This window comes from Odocoileus virginianus, chromosome 30 (genome assembly GCF_023699985.2).
Source record: "Odocoileus virginianus isolate 20LAN1187 ecotype Illinois chromosome 30, Ovbor_1.2, whole genome shotgun sequence".
NCBI classification, from domain to species: Eukaryota; Metazoa; Chordata; class Mammalia; order Artiodactyla; family Cervidae; genus Odocoileus; species Odocoileus virginianus.
In genome coordinates, this window is record NC_069703.1 from 36,886,978 (window position 1) to 36,905,452 (window position 18,475).

The 18,475-nt window shown below is 44.8% G+C and overlaps 1 protein-coding gene across 2 annotated transcripts in view; it reads right to left on the minus strand.

Annotated features, from left to right (window-relative positions):
- STMN1 (stathmin 1) overlaps nucleotides 1-15,464 on the minus strand; it is a 28,515-nt gene extending 13,051 nt beyond the window's left edge. Inside the window, exon 1 of one of the 2 annotated variants that reach the window (XM_070458960.1) lies at nucleotides 15,306-15,464. In XM_070458960.1, coding sequence (XP_070315061.1) covers nucleotides 15,306-15,449 — 144 coding nt within the window. In that variant the 5' untranslated portion in view covers nucleotides 15,450-15,464. Of the gene's footprint in view, nucleotides 1-15,091; nucleotides 15,225-15,305 lie in introns of those variants that run through there. The other variant, XM_020909234.2, reaches the window with a different exon arrangement.
- Between the last annotated feature and the right edge of the window lie 3,011 nt (nucleotides 15,465-18,475).

Sequence of the window (18,475 nt, forward strand, 5' to 3'; positions counted from 1 at the left end):
AGCTGGTGGGGAAGAGCGAATGAGGGATACTGTTTAATGAGGATAGAATTTCAGTTTCATAAGATGAAAAGAGTTAAGGAGATGGATGGTGGTGACGGTTGCATAACATTATGAATGTATTTAATATCACTGAACTGTATACTTTAAAATGGTCATGACTTTTTACGGTACTTTTTATGTTATGTATGTTTTCCTACAATAAAAAAGTTTTTTGAAAAAAAATGTTAACAGCCTGAACATACTCACAGACCACTTACCACAGGGCAGGTACTGGTCTAAACACTCCATGTTTGTTAATTGATGCTAACCCCCACAACAATCTTACGAGATTTATTAACTTGAATTGTAAAGATGAGGAAGTGAGGGTGACCAGTTGTCCCAATTTGCCTGGGACTAAGGGTTTTTCCTAGAATTCAGGACTTTCAGTGCTACAACCATGAAAGCTCTGTGCTTCAGAGCTAGGGAAAACCCTAATGAGTGGGTCCCTCTAAAAATAACTGAGGCCCAAAGAGACAGCATCTTCCTAGACATGTCAACAGGGTCCTTGTCCTAGGCTCTGCATGTCCAAGGGCTTCGCTCTGATCTGCTTCCTGCTGTGCCCATTTTCATAGGCAAGGAGTCCCCTGGGTCCAAGAAGCCATGCCCACCCTGAGCCTGGGCATTCTTCTAGACTACACTGTGAGAACCAGGACTCCAGAACTCACTGTCCAAATAGCCAGGGTCCACTTGCAGCAACTGTACCAACCCTTCCCTGGGTCTGTCCTCCCAAGGGCAAACTTCCTTGCCATTGAGTACACCCCATACCCAGGGCTGGCTACTCATAAGAGGTGTGGATACACTCTGGCCATGTGGTCTGGGGTGTGGAAGGTGCATACAGGAGCCATAAATAGGAAGAGAAGGGATCTATCTCAGCCACTTTCTGACCTGGAACTCCAAGGAACTCAAGAATTCTCAACTCAAAACTCAGTTTCTAGGTTACTTTGGAGGTATATTTGTCAAAGTATTGGGTTGACCAAACAGCTCAGTTGGTCTTTCCATACCACCTCATGGGAAAGTTCAAATGAAATTTTTGGCCAACTCAGTTCAGTTGAGTCATGCAGTCATGTCCACCTCTTTCCGACCCCATGGACTGCAGCACGTCAGGCCTCCCTGTCCATCGCCATCTCCTGGCTTTTACTCAAACTCATGTCCATTGAGTCGGTGATGCCATCCAACCATCTCAACCTCTGTCGTCCCCTTCTCCTCCTGCCTTCAATCTTTCCCAGCATCAGGGTCTTTTCAAATGAGTCAGCTCTTTGCATCAGGTGGCCAAAGTATTGGAGTTTCAGCTTTAACATCAGTCCTTCCAATGAATATTCAGGACTGATTTCCTTTAGGATGGACTGGTTGGACCTCCTTGCAATTCAAGGGACTCTCCAACACCACAGTTAAAAAGCATCAATTATTGGGCACTCAGCTTCCTTTATAGTCCAACACTCAGATCCATACATGACCACTGGAAAAACCATAGCCTTGACTAGACGGACCTTTGTTGGCAAACTAATGTCTCTGCTTTTTTTGTTGTTGTTCTTTTTTTTTGTCTCTGCTTTTTAATATGCTGTCTAAGTTGGTCATAACTTTTCTTCCAAGGAGTAAGCGTCTTTTAATTTCATGGCTGCAGTCGCCATCTGCAGTGATTTTGGAGCCCCGCAAAATAAAGTCTGCCACTGCTTCCACTGTTTCCCCATCTATCTGCCATGAATTGATGGGACCAGATGCCATGATCTTAGTTTTCTGAATGTTGAGCTTTAAGCCAACTTTTTCACTCTCCTCTTTCACTTTCACCAAGAGGCTCTTCAGTTCTTCTTTGCTTTCTGCCATAAGGGTGGTGTCATCTGCATATCTGAGGTTATTGACATTTCTCCTGGCAATCTTCATCCAGCCTGCATTTCTCATGATGTACTCTTTAACTTATATGTTAAATAAGCAGGGTGACAATATACAGCCTTGACCTACTCCTTTTCCTATTTGGAACTAGTCTATTGTTCCATGTCCAGTTCTAACTGTTGCTTCCTGACCTGCATACAGATTTCTCAAGATGCAGGTCAGGTGGTCTGGTATTTCCTTCTCTTTAAGAATTTTACACAGTTTATTGTGATTCACACAGTCAAAGGCTTTGGTATAGTCAATAAAGCAGAAATAGATGTTTTTCTGGAACTCTCTTGTTTTTTTGATGATCCAATGGATGTTGGCAATTTGATCTCTGGTTCCTCTCTTTTCTAAAACCAGCTTGAACATCTGGAAGTTCATGGTTCACGTACTGTTGAAGCCTGGCTTGGAGAATTTTGAGCATTACTTCACTAGAGTGTGAGATGAGTACAATTGTGCAGTAGTTTGAGCATTCTTTAGCATTGCCTTTCTTTGGGACTGGAATGAAAACTAACCTTTTCCAGTTCCGTGGCCACTGCTGAGTTTTCCAAATTTGCTGGCATATTGAGCGCAGCACTTTCACAGCATCATCTTTCAGGATTTGAAACAACTCAGCTGGAATTCCATCACCTTCACTAGCTTTGTTCATAGTGATGCTTCCTAAGGTCCACTTGACTTCACATTCCAGGATGTTTGGCTCTAGGTGAGTGATCACACCATCGTGATTATCTGGGCCGTGAAGATCTTTTTTGTATAGTTCTTCTGTGTATTCTTGCCACCTCTTCTTAATATCTTCTGCTTCTGTTAGGTCCATACAATTTCTGTCCTTTATTGTGCCCATCTTTGCATGAAATGTTCCCTTGGTATCTCTAATTTTCTTGAAGAGATTTCTAGTCTTTCCCATTCTATTGTTTTCCTCTATTTCTTTGCACTGATCACTGAGGAAGGCTTTTTTATCTCTCCTTGCTATTCTTTGGAACTCTGCTTTCAGATGGGTATATCTTTCCTTTTTACCTTTGCTTTTCACTTCTCTTCTTTTCACAGCTATTTGTAAAGCCTCCTCAGACAGCCATTTTGCTTTTTTGCATTTCCTTCTCTTGGGGATGGTCTTGATCCCTGTCTCCTGCACAATGTCACAAACCTCCATCCATAGTTCATCAGGCACTCTATCAGATCTAGTCTCTTAAATCTATTTCTCACTTCCACTGTATAATCGTAAGAGCTTTGATTGAGGTCATACCTGAATGGTCTAGTGGTTTTCCCTACTTTCTTCAATTTCAGTCTGAATTTGGCAATAAGGAGTTCATGATCTGAGCCACAGTCAGCTCCTAGTCTTGTTTTTGCTGACTGTATAGAGCTTCTCCACCTTTGGCTGCAAAGAATATAATCAGTCTGATTTTGGTATTGACCATCTGGTGATGTTCATGTGTAGAGTCTTCTCTTGTGTTGTTGGAAGAGGGTGTTGGCTATGACCAGTGTGTTCTCTTGGCAAAAATCTGTTAGCCTTTGCCCTGCTCCATTCTGTACTCCAAGGCCAAATTTGCCTGTTACACCAGGCAATTTTGCTATACCAAATTGTACTGGCCAACTCAGTACAAGGGTAAAACATACATTAAAAAAAAAACATTTGTTAGCTTGACTTATAACTCTTAAATGCTTCGACATTAGATACGTGGGCTTCCCTTTCATACTCCTGCCTTGGGTCTAGCAAATGCTAGCAGCAGGCCCCCAAAGAGATTTAAGTCATGTGACTAACCATGCCCCAGGGGAGCACAGAGGTTTTGCAGTCTGGTTCCAAGTCTAGGCTTTTAGCTATCACTCTAAACTGTTTTATTAGCCTAACCCTATAATTTTACAATGGGGGAGAAAAGCCAGACAGAGAACTTTAGACATTTGTCCAGGGTCACACAACTAACTCAGGTCACAGCAGAAATTTGAAGCTGTGCTTTATTTTTTTTAAAAATATTTATTTTTTGCTTCACTGGGTCTTTGTTACTGTGCACAGATTTTCTCCAGTTGCGGGGGGTGGGGAGTTACCCCCTAGATGCGGTACACAGGCTTCTCATTGTTGTGGTCTCTCTTGTAGGGCTCCCCTGGTGGCTAAGACAGTAAAGAATCTGCCTGTAATGCAGGAGACCCAGATTCAATCCCTGGGTCGGGAAGATCCCCTGGAGAAGGGAATGGCAACCGACTCCAGTATTCTTGCCTGGAGAATCCCACGGACAGAGGAATCTGGCAGGTTACAGCCCATGGAGTCACTTCCTAAAAAGTCACATTCCTGTGTGTTTTGCTGACAGCAATTCTCAGTCTTGAGTCCTTGGATTTTGTTTGTATCGAAATTCTCTCCACCTTCAAGGTCTTGATCAATCTTTCTGATCCCCATACACTCTCCTATAGTGTAGCTATCCATACCTACGTTTGCCCTCCTCAGTAGAAAGTAAGCTTCTTCAGGGCAGGATTCTATACGGTTTTGTCTTTGTATCCCTACAGTGCCATGAATAGACACTCACCAAATGTTAACCAGCTGGTTGATGTCTTTTTGGCCATTAAACCACACTTAGGGCTGAGGGTCAAACAGGACAAAACTAAGTATATGTATATATAATCTGCACCAACTATCACAGAGACATTTAAATATATTTATAAAATATATATATTTAACTTCTTTTTAAACTTTTAAATTTGAAATCATTTTAGATTTCCAGAACGTTTCGAAGGTAGTACACCTAGTTTCCATAGACCTTTCAGCCAGCTCCCTGCTAGGTTAACATCTTACATAGTCATGGTACATTTATCCAAACCAAAAGATTAAATCTAGCACAATACCATTAGCTAAATGACTGGCTTTATATGGATTCCCCGGTTGCCTACTGGGGTTCTTTCTGTGTTCCGGATCCTATTCAGGATACCACCTTGCATGTAGCATCTTATTTCCTTAGCCGTTGACATTTCTTTTACTGGTGAGGCTGGAGGCGGGGTGGGGGGTTGGATTGCTTTCTATGTTTCTTGGAATCCTTTTTCCAAATAATCAAAATGTGAGCAAGAAAGATGGCATAGGGATGGTGAGGTAGCAGCACTCGCCCTCTATTGGGCTGCTGGGGTTTCAAACAGGGAAGTGCCTGGAAGGATGATTTTCATCTGAGACCTCGTCTTTTTCTTGAATGGACACACGTGAGCCTAAAAACAGTATTACTTTAATTCATTAAATTTCTGGGCCATTCCATAGCCCATTTTCCCATGGACTGGCACAAAACACGTTCCCAGTTACTTATAAAAACTTCCAAGCAGTTGGCATTTATCAGCAATCTTAGCAATTCAGCGAGAACAGAGGTTACAGCTGTCACAGGAAGTTGAAACCAAGGCTGCTGAATCACACCCACCCAGGAGAAAGTGTTCACGGAGTAGTATTCAAGCTTGGAAGAGGGGGGTGTAGTTGGGGTGTCAGATGGAGGAGGGTGGGATGCTGTGTAAGAGAAAAGCGAGAGAAAAGCCCCTGTGTCTCCGGAATTCAGAGCTGATTTCCAGCCCTTCTGGGCTTATTGCTAAGCCCTTGCGTCAGTCAGTGAGCACCAGCACCATGGTGCACTCATGACTGCCCGCTTCCCGCCACTTGACTGGGTCACCACAGACCACCACCTCGATGGGCTTCAGTCTGCTCCCTGCCTCGAATCCATTACCAACAAGGGCACTTAACAACTCAAACCACTGGAGGATGGGGGCACCATCTAAGGGGGCAGAATGGGGTGTATTACTTTCATGGGGTTGCCTTAACAGGGTGCCACAAACTGGGTGGCCCAAACAACAGAAATATATTGCCTCTCATGGTTCCAGGGCTCAGAAATCCAAAATCTAGACGACAACAGGTTACTTCTGAGGGATGGGAGGGAGAATCCGCCACGCTCTCTTCTAGCTTCTGGCAGCCTCAGCTGTTGCTTGGCTTATAGATAGCAACCCCCTCCCCAAGCCCACATCCTCATATCATCTTCTTCTATGTGCATCTGTCTGTCCAAATTTCCCCTTTATATAAGGATACCAGTTGTACTGGATTAAGGCCTCCCCTGGGGACTTCCCTGGTGGTCTGGTGGTTAAGAATCCGCCTTCCAATGCAGTGGGTAGGGGTTCGATCCCTGGTCTGGGGACTAAGATACCACATGCTGCAGGGCAACTAAGGCCAGGTGCCACAACGCCTGTAGCCTGAGCACTCTAGAGCTCTTGCTCTGCAACCAGAGATGCCCCGGGCAATGCAACTAGAGAAAGCCTGCCCTACGCAGCAAAGAACCAGTGCAGCAAAAAAAAAAGAGGGCCTACCCTGCTGACCTTATCTTCTCCTGGTCATCTGAACAGACCCAATTTACAAATAAGGTCATGTTCAAGGTTACAGGTAGGACTTCAACATTTTGGTGGGAGGCAGGGATCCAATTCAATTCATAACAGGAAGCTTCCATAACAGATAGCTTTGGCTGAAGTCTATCCTGGAACAACGTGTGGCTTAAGAAGCTGGAATTTAGGCTTTCTTGTGAAATCTCCTGAATTTTAAATATCAGCACCTAATTAAATATAAGTAAACTGTTTCTAGGGGCTTCCTAGGTAAAGAACCCGACCTGCCAACACAGGAGAGGTAAGAGACTCAAATTTGCTCCCTGGGTGAGGCAGATACCCTGGAGGAGGGCATGGGAACCCACTCTAGCCTTCTTGCCTGGAGAATCCCATGAACAGAGAAGCCCGGCAGACTACAGTCCATGGGGTTGCAAAGAGTCAGACATGACTAAAGCAATTTAGCATGCACACGTGCACAAACTGTTTCTAGGGTTTCCCAGGTGGTGCTAGGGATTAAAAACAAAAACAAACCATCTATCAATGCAGGAGATGTAAGAGATGCCGGTTGGATCCCTGGGTCAAGGAAGATCCCCTGGAAGAGGGCATGGCAACCCACCCCAGTTATTCTTGCCTGGAGAATCCCATAGTCAGAGGAACCTGTGGGGCTACGGTCCATAGGGTCACAAAAAGTCGGACACCACTGAAGCGACTTAGCTCATGCACAAACTATTTCTAAAACCATGACTGCCAAAAGCAAGTCAGCCTCTAGACCACTGTCTCCACAGGGTTCTCTCTAAAAGTCTGATCCCATCCTTCCCCTTAACCCCGGGTGTATGGCCAAGGTCCCTAGCCTGGCACACGGGCTCTCCTCAGTCCACTTTTTCCCGTCTCTCCAGGATCTTTTCCTGCCATTGTTCTTTGCTGTGCCTCCACCCACCATACCGCCACATCAAAAGACCTGCCCTTTTCCAAACACGCTTGCTGTTCTACACCTCTGGGACTCTCTGTCCTCCCTCTGCTGATGCCTTCTCTCCTCCAGGCCACCGGAAAACTCCTGGCCATCTTTCAAGTGCTGTGTCATTGCCACCCACCCCCACTTCCCCAGTAAAATCTTCCCTGTTCATCCCCAAGGAGTTAACCTCTTCCTTCTGTAAGCCTCCACTGCACCCTACATTTCTCTAGCACAGCACTTGACATTTGATTTGCTATTATTTGATTACCCGTTTGCCTCCTGTCTGGACCACGAACTCTTTGAGGGTAGGGACTGCTGATCTGGATCACCTTGCACAGATCCCAGCCCGATGCAAGTACTCAGTAAGTAAGGAGTAAATGAACAGTCTGCATAGCCAATCAGTATCACGGGGACCCGAAGAAACACCATGTGGAGTCCCTGCCTTTAAGGTCCTTAGAGTCCAGCTGGGTTCATACGGTACCCACCAAAGAAAGGGCAAACCATCCTGGTGGTATTGACAACTGGCAGAAGAGGCTACTGGGGCCTATTGTCACTGTTGCTGTTCAGTTGCTGAGTCATGTGACCCCACGGACTGCATCACGCCAGGCTTCCCTGTCCTTCACCATCTCCCGGAGCTTGCTCATACTCATGTCCGTAGAGTTGGTGATGCCATCCAACCATCTCATCCTCTGTCGTCTTCTCCTCCTGCCTTCAATCTTTCCCAGCATCAGGATCTTTTTTAATGAGTCAGCTCTTCACATTAGGTGGCCAAAGTTTGGAGCTTCAGCTTCAGTGTCAGTCCTTCCAAAGAATACTCAGGGTTGATATCCTTAAGGTTGATTATGGTGGCTCATTACAAGAAGAGAGAGTGGGGTAAGGAAAAGAAAGTAGGAGAAAACCCAGGGAAACAAAGCTGCAGAAAGAGGAGCGGTAGAGGTACAAAAAAGAGGACCTGGGACCCACACTTGTGCCACATCCCTCTCCTGAATCAATTTTCCCTGCCTCAGTATGTTTCCAGGCTGCAATTCATTCCACCTTAAACCCTCTGATGACTCCTTCCAGAATCCCCTATTTCTCTGCCCACCCCACAACAATGCTCTCCAAAAAGGATGTCTTTGTTGCTGTCTCCTCTTAGCCTTTTCTCTTCAAACCCTCCTCATGCAAATTCATGTCCCACCTCTGTCTACAGACACTGTTCTTGCCAAGATCACCAATGACATCTATATTACCACACCCAAGGGGCAACTCCACTTTCTCATCATCCTTGCCACAGTTGACCTTGGGGATTTCATGAGTCACACAGTCACTCTTGGGCTTCCCAGGTGGCACTAGTGGTAAAGAACCCATCTGCCAATGCAAGGAGACATAAGAGACATGGGTTCAATCCCTGGGTTGGGAAGATCCCCTGGAGGAGAGAGCATGGCAACCCATTTCAGTATTCTTGCCTGGAGAATCCCATGGACAGATGAGCCTGGAGAGCTATAGTCCACAGCGTAGCAAAGAGTGGGACACAACCGAAGCCACTTAGCATACACACACACACACACACACACACACACACACACACACACACACAGAGTCACTCTTGAACCCCATCACTGCTTTTTTCCCTCTTCTTTAGGTAGACAAGTCACCATTTATTTGTCTGAAATGATTTGCAAACACAATCTGTTCCAAAGACAAAGGACAGGTGTGTTACAATTAAAAACCAATCTGGGGATTTCCCTCTTGGTTAAGTGGTTAAGACGAGATCCCACACGCAGCAACTAAGACCCAGCACAACCAAAAAAGAAAAAAAAAAAAACAAAAACCAATCTGAACTTTGCAGGTGGATTTTAAAAGGTGATCATTTAGTATATAAATTGCTTACCATATTCTTTTTGAATCTAAGATACATTTTAAAAATTACCATCTTTGGAATAGAATGTGTCAGTTGATATCACAGTTTAATTGGTACCAGTTTTTCTTTCTTGGTATTACATAAAATAATGGTGCATTCTGCAGTTGACATATTTGATGATGTATGGTACTAGATTGATGGAATGTCTAATAGCAGGATTTTGTTAAATAGAATTGTCTTCTACTGTATTTTTTTTTACAATTTTTTATTCTGTTGAAATACACATGACATAAAATTTACCATCTTACCCATTTTAAGTGTACAGTTCAGTGGTACTAAATACATGTATTTGGAATTCCCTAGCGGTCCAGTGTTTAGGACCAAGTGTTTAGAGCCACTGCCATGGCTCTGGGTTCAATCCCTGGTCAGGGAACTAAGATCCTGCAAGCCTTGGGGCACAGCCAATAAATAAATAAATACACGTATATTGTTGTGCAAGCATCGGCCCTATTTGTTTCTGTTGTTTAGCTGCTAAGTCGTGTCCAACTCTTTTGTGGACTGTAGCCACAAAAGCTACAGTAGCTTTTTTTGTGGACTGTAGCCCACCAGGCTCCTCCGTCCATGGGAATTTCCAGGCAAGAACACTGGAGAGGGTTGATGTTTCCTCCTGCAGGGGATCTTCTCCCCCCAGGGACCAAACCTGCATCTCCTGCATTGCAGGCAGATTTTTACCACGGAGCCACCTGGGAAGCCCTCATCAGCACCATCCATGCATGCCCAAAACTCTTGTACATCTGAAACCCTACCCCTGTTAAACAATAACTCTCTCCTCTCCCCCAGCCCCTGGCAGCCATCATTCTATTTTCTGTTTCTGTGATTTTTGACTACCCGGTACCTCACATGAGCAAAATCATACACTATTTGTCTTTTTGTGGCTGCATGATTTCACTGAGCATAATGTCCTCAAGGCTCATCCCTGTTGTAGCATATGTCAGCAATTACTTCCTTTTTAAGGCAGAGTTAAATATTCCATTGCAACATTTTGTTTATCCACTCATCCATTGATGGACATTTGGATTGCTTCCACCTTTTGGCTATTGTGAATAATGGTGCTACGGACACTTGTGTACAAATATCCCTGCATTAAAAAAAAAAAAAACTAAAGTAAATCCCCAAAAGCATAAAGAAGAAAATAACAGTTACTCATATTTCCCATCACCTAGAATTAACCATCATTTACATTTTGACATTTGTTTCCAGTGTTTTATGACTGTGCAGTTTAAAATTCACGAGAAGAGTTGACTCATTGGAAAAGACCCTGATGCTGGGAGGGATTGGGGGCAGGAGGAAAAGGGGACAACAGAGGATGAGATGGCTGGATGGCATCACCAACATGAGTTTGAGTAAAGTCCAGGAGTTGGTGATGGACAGGGAGGCCTGGCGTGCTGCTATTCATGGGGTCGCAGAGAGTCAGACATGACTGAGTGACTGAACTGAACTGAACTAAAGGTAGGAATGTAGTGTCACTTTTTTAAGAAAAAATTAGGAGTTACAAAGAAAGTTGAGGTTCCTGTTCACCTCTACTTACTCTCCCAACTCCCTGCCCCTCCTCCCCAGAGAAAGCCACGCTTGAGCTATGAGTGTATTCTGCAGTCCTTTCATTAAAAAAAAATAATTTTTTACATCTGTTTGAAGATAACATAGAAAATCCACAGTTCTAATATGTTGCAAAAACTGCATTATGCACATTATTCTATAACTTTGTTTTTATTTAATAGATTTTGAGCTCTATCCATGTCTCTGCATGTATAGATCTAAGTTATTCCTTCTAACTGCAATATTGTTACTCATTATGAATACGGGTCCTATTTTATTTGTACTTTCCCTATTGATGGCCATTGAGCTGTTTCACTGGTTTCTTATTAGGTATGATCCTGCAATGGACAGCCTTCTTGAATACATGTGCAAGTATTTCTCTAGGGTAGAAACCAAGAAAGAGAATTTTCAGGGCACAGGGCATGAATATTTTCAATTTTACTAGATAAGGACAAATCGAGAGAATGGATTTCCCCACAACCTCACCAGTCCTTGATATGGTCTGTTTTTATTCCTTCTCTGCATTTTTTTAAATGAGAAGAATGAAATCTGGGGTTGTACTGCTTTCTCGAAATCACCGAGCAGGTTAAGGACAGGGCCAAGACTAGACCCCACTTCAACTGGCACCGGAGGCACACTTTTTGCACCACTTTGTATTGCCCCTTGTCAGCTCTCCATGGAAAAATCCAGAAAAGACCCCAGTGTAAGGAGGGTGGGGAAGTCGGGGGGCAGGATGACTAAAATTCTCAACATGGTGATTATACCGCGACTAGAAATGATTGCACATCCTCCCAGAAAATGGCTTCGCCCCGCAGATCCGCGCTCCCACCAGAAGCAGTTGCAACCTGCGGCTCTCAGAGCTGCACCCAGGGTGGTGATTGGCTCTTATTCGGCCGACACAGGGTGGGACCAGAAATGGCGTCTCCAGCAGCTGGTTTTTCAGGGCAGCGGCTCTGTTCTGGGAGGAGGGGGCGGCCGAGCCTCGCTGGGCGTGGGGGTGCCCCCGTGGCCGACCTGCATTCGAGCTGGACCGCAGCATCCAGCACCAGCCCTGGCGACACCTCCCAGCCCCTTGCAGCCCCTCCAGCCGGCGCCCGGAGGGGCTGGAAGGGGGAGAGAGCGGCACGACGGAGATTTCCCGCGGACCTCCCAGCCGCGCCCACCCGGGCTGCTCCGAAAGGGTTCATCCCGGACACAGGCAGCCGCCGCCCGCCGTTAGCTTTGCGGGAGACGAGAAAGGCTGGACCGCCACTTCTCTCTTCCCAGTCTCCTCCGATCACGGTGTCAGCTCCGCAGCAGGGACCTCCAGGGAGGGCGACGACTAAACTCTGCCTGGGCCCCTCCGAGTGGAGTCCGGTGAAGCTGGGTGAGGTCCCAGACCCCAAGCCTTTCCTAAGGGCCAGTCCTGGCGTGGGGTTGTGTCTCCCCACGAGCTGGTGGCCTGGTTTCCTTTTTCCTCCCCAAGGCAGGAAAGAGCAGTGGGACAATTTGAGGAAAAGAACAAAGCTGGCACCGCCCAGGTCACTTCAAGAGCCTGGAAGGCTCCCTTTCTCTCCCAGTTGGGATTACTTGGAGAGCTGGCATTTTTTTTTCCCCTTTAAAATTTTCTTCTTAGCTACCACCGTTTGAGACCTTGCTACGTGCCAAGCACTGTACTAAGTGTATTAGCTTATTTCCTCCCCATGCCAACTCTTAGGACAGGATCAAAGGGGATGAGGAATTTCCCCAGGGTCACACCTATCGAGGGGCAACACTGGGATTAGAAATTTCCTCCAGATTCTGTGTTTTTATTTATTTTTATTTAAAAAAGTAATTATTTGCTCACTTTTGATGATCTTACACAGATCCTTTTGGGGAAAAAAATGAGAACACTGCAAACATCACCGTACTCTTTACTGAGTGGGAGGAATGAACAGGGCACTCTATTGCTGGTGAGAGTAGAAACAGGTAACACTTTTCGGGAAAGCAGTTTGGCTATTTGAATGGAGAGCTTTAAAAACTGTCCACACCCTTTAGTGAAGAAATGGTCACCCTCTATAGACAGCCATAGCTATCAAGATGTAAAATACATATTCCCTGGGACCCAGCAATTCCACCCAAAGGTACAGATGGATGCAGTAACACATGGACAAAATGGCATATATGTGAGGACATCATTACTGCACTGCTCGAATAGCAACAGATGGGAGACATCTAAAAATGTACCAATAGAATTGATTCGGTTAACCATGGCACACCCATTTAGGGCAATTCTGTGCACCATTTCTAGAAAATAAGGCAGTTTTCTATTTTACATGTGGAACAATCATCAAGAAATTTTAAGTGAAAAGAGAAAAAAGTATATGATGTGCTACTGTTTTTATATGAAAAAAGAATATATATACATACATGTACATAATATGTTTTTTTTTTCCTAAGAAAGATACACAAAAAGACAGGTGATATTCTTGCTTGTAAGAAGGAAACCCACAACTGAGGGACACATTTTTTTTTCCATTGTGTAATCTTTAGTACTTTTGGAATTTTGTATCATGTGCACATATTAGCAATTCAAAATTCAACTTAAAAAAAAAAAACAGATTCAGCAAAATTCCTATCTCTAGACCCAGTAATTCTCCTTCTGAGAATCTTGCTTAAGGAAATTATCAGATTTCAGATAAAGATTAATGCAAAAAGATATTCACTGAGGTGTTATCATAGTGAAAAAATGTAGGCAACTTAGAAGTCCAACAATGGAGAAAAGAAAATTATGGTGTGTACATATAATATTATCATGTAATCATAAAAAGGATGTCTACAAAAATATCTTAGTGACATAGGAAGATGCTTATACTGCTAAGTTTTTTTTAAAAAGCCAGGCAGAAAATTATCTATGCAATATGCTCTGATAGCTGTAACAATAGCAGGCATAGACAATAATTGTCAAAAAGTGAACAGTCAGGACTGCTGTGTGGAGGGAGTGTAAGTGATTTTGTTCCCCCCAGATAGCTTTTTATACCTTTCCACTTTTTTGTAGTGGGCATCTATTCCTTGAGTGGTCTTTAAAAAACAAAACAAAAACTTAAGAATAAAACCTCATAGTACTTAGAAAAATTAAAGACATATTCAGTAACCCACAAATACTACTTCTAGAAATAAACCCTGCATAAATAGATGAACAAGTTTGCAAAGTGTTATTACTAACCACAAAAGATGGTAAACAACTCAAGTGTCTATGGAAGGAGATGACTTCAACAAGTACAGAACATCCATCCTGCAGAATATTACGTAGCAATTATGGAGAATGGGGTAGGTAAACCAACCTGCAAAAAATCTGCAGAGTAACATATTATCGTAGCAGGGAAAGCAACTTGCAGAACAACATGGATGCAATGACTGCATTTAAGCTCAAGAAAGAAAAGCTGAAGCTCTGTGTGTTTGGACATTAATGTATGAAGGACATTAAATTGTTAACAATAGCTCTCTCTGGCAAAGGGAACACACTAAAAGAATATCTTCACATTTGACTCGACGTATGTCTGTGGTATTTGCATCTTTTATAAATGTGTTCTCATATCATTTGTGTGATTATAAAACAGCAATAACATAGGAGGAAAAGTATAAGCGTAGAGAAAGATCTGAAAAGATACACAACAAAATGATCAGTAGTTTCCAGCAGGGATGAGGGACTGGGATTTAAGGTGATGGGTCATTTTCTCAATTTACTCTATATACAGTGAGTTTTCCCCTGTAATTACGCCCACATGTGAACTACCTTCATAATTATAGCAGCAACATCAAAAGCCTGCCTGTTTGGCAGTAGCCTCTACATTTTCCCAGCTCTGTTCTTCCTCCGCGCTAAGGCTGTTTTCAGATGACCACCTTGCTGACATGCAACGCCTAGGAGCCCAAAGCCCGGGATGACTCCAGGACCTCAGCCTCGTTTCTCCTCTTACCAGAGAGGAGGAACCTGAGATGCTGAGCCACAGCCTTCTGGCAGCTCAGCTGGGAAAGGGGACTCGGGCAACCTGGATCCCAGGCCCCTTCTCTCCCACCTTCAGTTTCCAGAGATAACCCACAGGAGCCGGGCGAGGGAGGACAGGGCTTGAAGCCACAAATTAATGATATCAGTGTAGCATCAAATGCGGGAACAATAAACCCCATCATTTACCGAGTTGCCTCTGGGCTCAGCTTCAAGCTCCCTTCCCAGACAATGAATGGCTGGTCAGAGCCCCTGCCAGGTTTTCCGGAGAGACCGCGACGGAGCACGGGGCCAAATTGGCCTCTGGTGGCCAGCACTCTGGGATTCACCTCCAGTGACTTATCACCTCCAAGGCGGGAGCTGGGGAACCCTCCCGGGGCCCAGGAGCTCAGCGCCGGAAGATCTGTTTGCTCCAAAAGCTGAGCAGGGCAGCGGGAGGGCGCTGGCCTGGAAGCAGAAAATCGAGGCTTGGGGCGCCAGCACTGCCGCGTCTCCCTCTGTGACCCTGGCAACTCACCAGATCCTGGGAGTCTCGGACGTTGGGGGGCAGACAGGAGCCTCTGTATCTGGGGGAGAAAGGGCGGTGCCGAGCCCCTCCCCCACCAGGGCTGTCTCAGTCCTGGATGTAGGCGAAGCTGCTGTTCCCACTTCCCGCGCAGCTGCTGCCTGTCTGTCTCCATGGCAACCAGGCCAAAAGACTGATTTGCCAGTGTCCAGGCTCTAGAGCTTACCTCGAGGCTGGGTTTTCGTGTGTCTTTCTGGAAGCCGGTCCATTGCCACTCCCAGGTGCCTCCAACAGCATCCTCTAGCCATTGCGTGGGAGGCACCCTGGGCCAGCTAGAAAGAGCGCACAACTTATCCTTTATAAACCTCATCCCTTTGGAGAGAGGAAACGCAGCCTTAGGCCTAATGGCCTTGTAATCGCTGGTGATTGATCTTTCAAAGGCCCGAGGTCCCTATCCTTAGTTGCTCTGGGCTGCTAGTAGGGATTTGCAACAACAGATGGCTTAGGGGGCCAGGTCACTTGCACCGAGGTACCCCCATCTTCAGTTCAGTTCAGTCGCTCAGTTCAGTCTGACTCTTTGCGACCCCCTGGACTGCAGCATGCCAGGCCTCCCTGTCCATCACCAACTCCCGGAGTTTACTCAAACTCATGTCCATTGAGTCAGTGATGCCATCCAACCATCTCATCCTCTGCCATCCCCTTCTCCTGCCTTCAATCTTTCCCAGTATCAGGGTCTTTTCAAATAAGTCAGTTCTTCGCATCAGGTGGCCAAAATATTGCAGCTTCAACTTCAGCATCAGTCCTTCCAATGAATATTCAGGACTGATTTCCTTTAGGATGGACTGGTTGGATCTCCTTGCAGTCCAAGGGACTCTCAAGAGTCTTCTCTAACACCGCAGTTCAAAAGCATCAATTCTTCTGTGCTCAGCTTTCTGTATAGTCCAACTCTCACGTCCATACAAGACTACTGGAAAAATCATAGCTTTGACTAGATTGACCTTTGTTGGCAAAGTAACATCTCTGCTTTTTAATATGCTGTCTAGGATGGTCATAACTTTTCTTCCAAGGAGCAAGCGTCTTTTAATTTCATGGCGACAGTCACCATGTGCAGTGATTTTGGAGCCCAAGGAAATAAAGTCTGTCACTGTTTCCATTGTTTCCCCGTCTATTTGCCATAGAGTGATGGGAAAGACTAGAGATCTCTTCAAGAAAATTAGAGATACCAAGGGAACATTTCCTGCAAAAATGGGCTCAATAAAGGACAGAAATGGTATAGACCTAACAGAAGCAGAAGATATTAAGAAGAGGTGGCAAGAATACACAGAAGAACTATACAAAAAAGATCTTCAGGACCCAGATAATCACGATGGTGTGATCACTCACCTAGAGCCAGACATCCTGGAATGTGAAGTCAAGTGGGCCTTAGAAAGCATCACTACGAACAAAGCTAGTGGATGTGATGGAATTCCAGTTGAGCTATTTCAAATCCTGAAAGATGATGCTGTGAAAGTGCTGCACTCAATATGCCAGCAAATTTGGAAAGCTCAGCAGTGGCCACAGGACTGGAAAAAGTCCGTTTTCATCCCAATCCCTACAAAAGGAAATCCCAAAGAATACTCAAACTACCGCACAATTGCACTCATCTCACACACTAGTAAAGTAATGCTCAAAATTCTGTAAGCCAGGCTTCAACAGTACGTGAACCGAGAACTTCCAGATGTTCAAGCTGGTTTTAGAAAAGGCAGAGGAACCAGAGATCAAATTGCCAATATCCGCTGGATCATCGAAAAAGCAAGAGAGTTCCAGAAAAACATCTATTTCTGCTTTATTGACTATGCCAAAGCTTTCGACTGTGTGGATCACAGTAAACTGTGGAAAATTCTGAAAGAGATGGGGATACCAGACCACCTGACCTGCATCTTGAGAAACCTGTATGCAGGTCAGGAAGCAACAGTTAGAATTGGACATGGAATAACAGACTGGTTCCAAATAGGAAAAGGAGTAGGTCAAAGCTGTATATTGTCATCCTGCTTATTTAACTTATATGCAGAGTACATCATGAGAAACGCTGGGCTGGAAGACGCACAAGCTGGAATTAAGATTGCTGGGAGAAATATAAATAACCTCAGATATGCAGATGACACCACCCTTATGGCAGAAAGTGAAGAGGAACTAAAAAGCCTCTTGATGAAAGTGAAAGAGGAGAGTGAAAAAGTTGGCTTAAAGCTCAACATTCAGAAAACTAAGATCCTGGCATCTGGTCCCATCAATTCATGGCAGATAGATGGGGAGACAGTGGAAACAGTGTCAGACTTAATTTTGGGGGGCTCCAAAATCACTGCAGATGGTGACTGCAGCCATGAAATTAAAAGATGCTTACTCCTTGGAAGAAAAGTTATGACCAACCTAGATAGCATATTGAAAAGCAGAGACATTACTTTGCCAACAAAGGTTCGTCTGGTCAAGGCTATGGTTTTTCCAGTGGTCATGTATGGATGGGAGAGTTGGACTGTGAAGAAAGCTGAGCGCCGAAAAATTGATGCTTTTGAACCGTGGTGTTGGAGAAGACTCTTGAGAGTCCCTTGGACTGCAAGGAGATCCAACCAGTCCATCCTGAAGGAAATAAGTCCTGGATGTTCATTGGAAGGACTGATGCTGAAGCTGAAACTCCAATACTTTGGCCACCTGATGCAAAGAGCTGACTCATTTGAAAAGACCCTGATGCTGGGAAAGATTGAAGGCAGGAGGAGAAGAGGACGACAGAGGATGAGATGGCTGGATGGCATCACTGACTTGATGGGCATGAGTTTGAGTAAACTCCGGGAGTTTGTGATGAACAGGGAGGCCTGGCGTGCTGCAATTCATGGGGTTGCAAAGAGTCAGACACAACTGAGCGACTGAACTGACTGAATTGAACTGAACTGACTGAATTGAACTGAACTGATTGAACCAGATGCCATGATTTTTACTTTTCTGAATGTTGAGTTTTAAGCCAACTTTTTACTCTCCTCTTTCACTTTCATCAATAGGCTCTTTTATTGTTCTTCGCTTTCTGCCATAAGGGTGGTGTCATCTGCATATCTGAGGTTATTGATATTTCTCCTGGCAATCTTGATTCCAGCTTGTGCTTTATCAGCCCAGTGTTTCTCATGATGTACTCTGCATAACAGTTAAATAAGCAGGGTGACAATATACAGCCTTGATGTACTCCTTTCCTGGTTTGGAACCAGTCTGCTGTTCCATGTCCAGTTCTAACTGCTGCTTCCTGACCTGCATACAGATTTCTCAGGAGGCAGGTCAGGTGGTCTGGTATTCCATCTCTTTCAGAATTTTCCAGAGTTTGTGATGGTCCACACACTCAAAGGCTTTGCCATAGTCGATAAGGCAGAAGTAGAT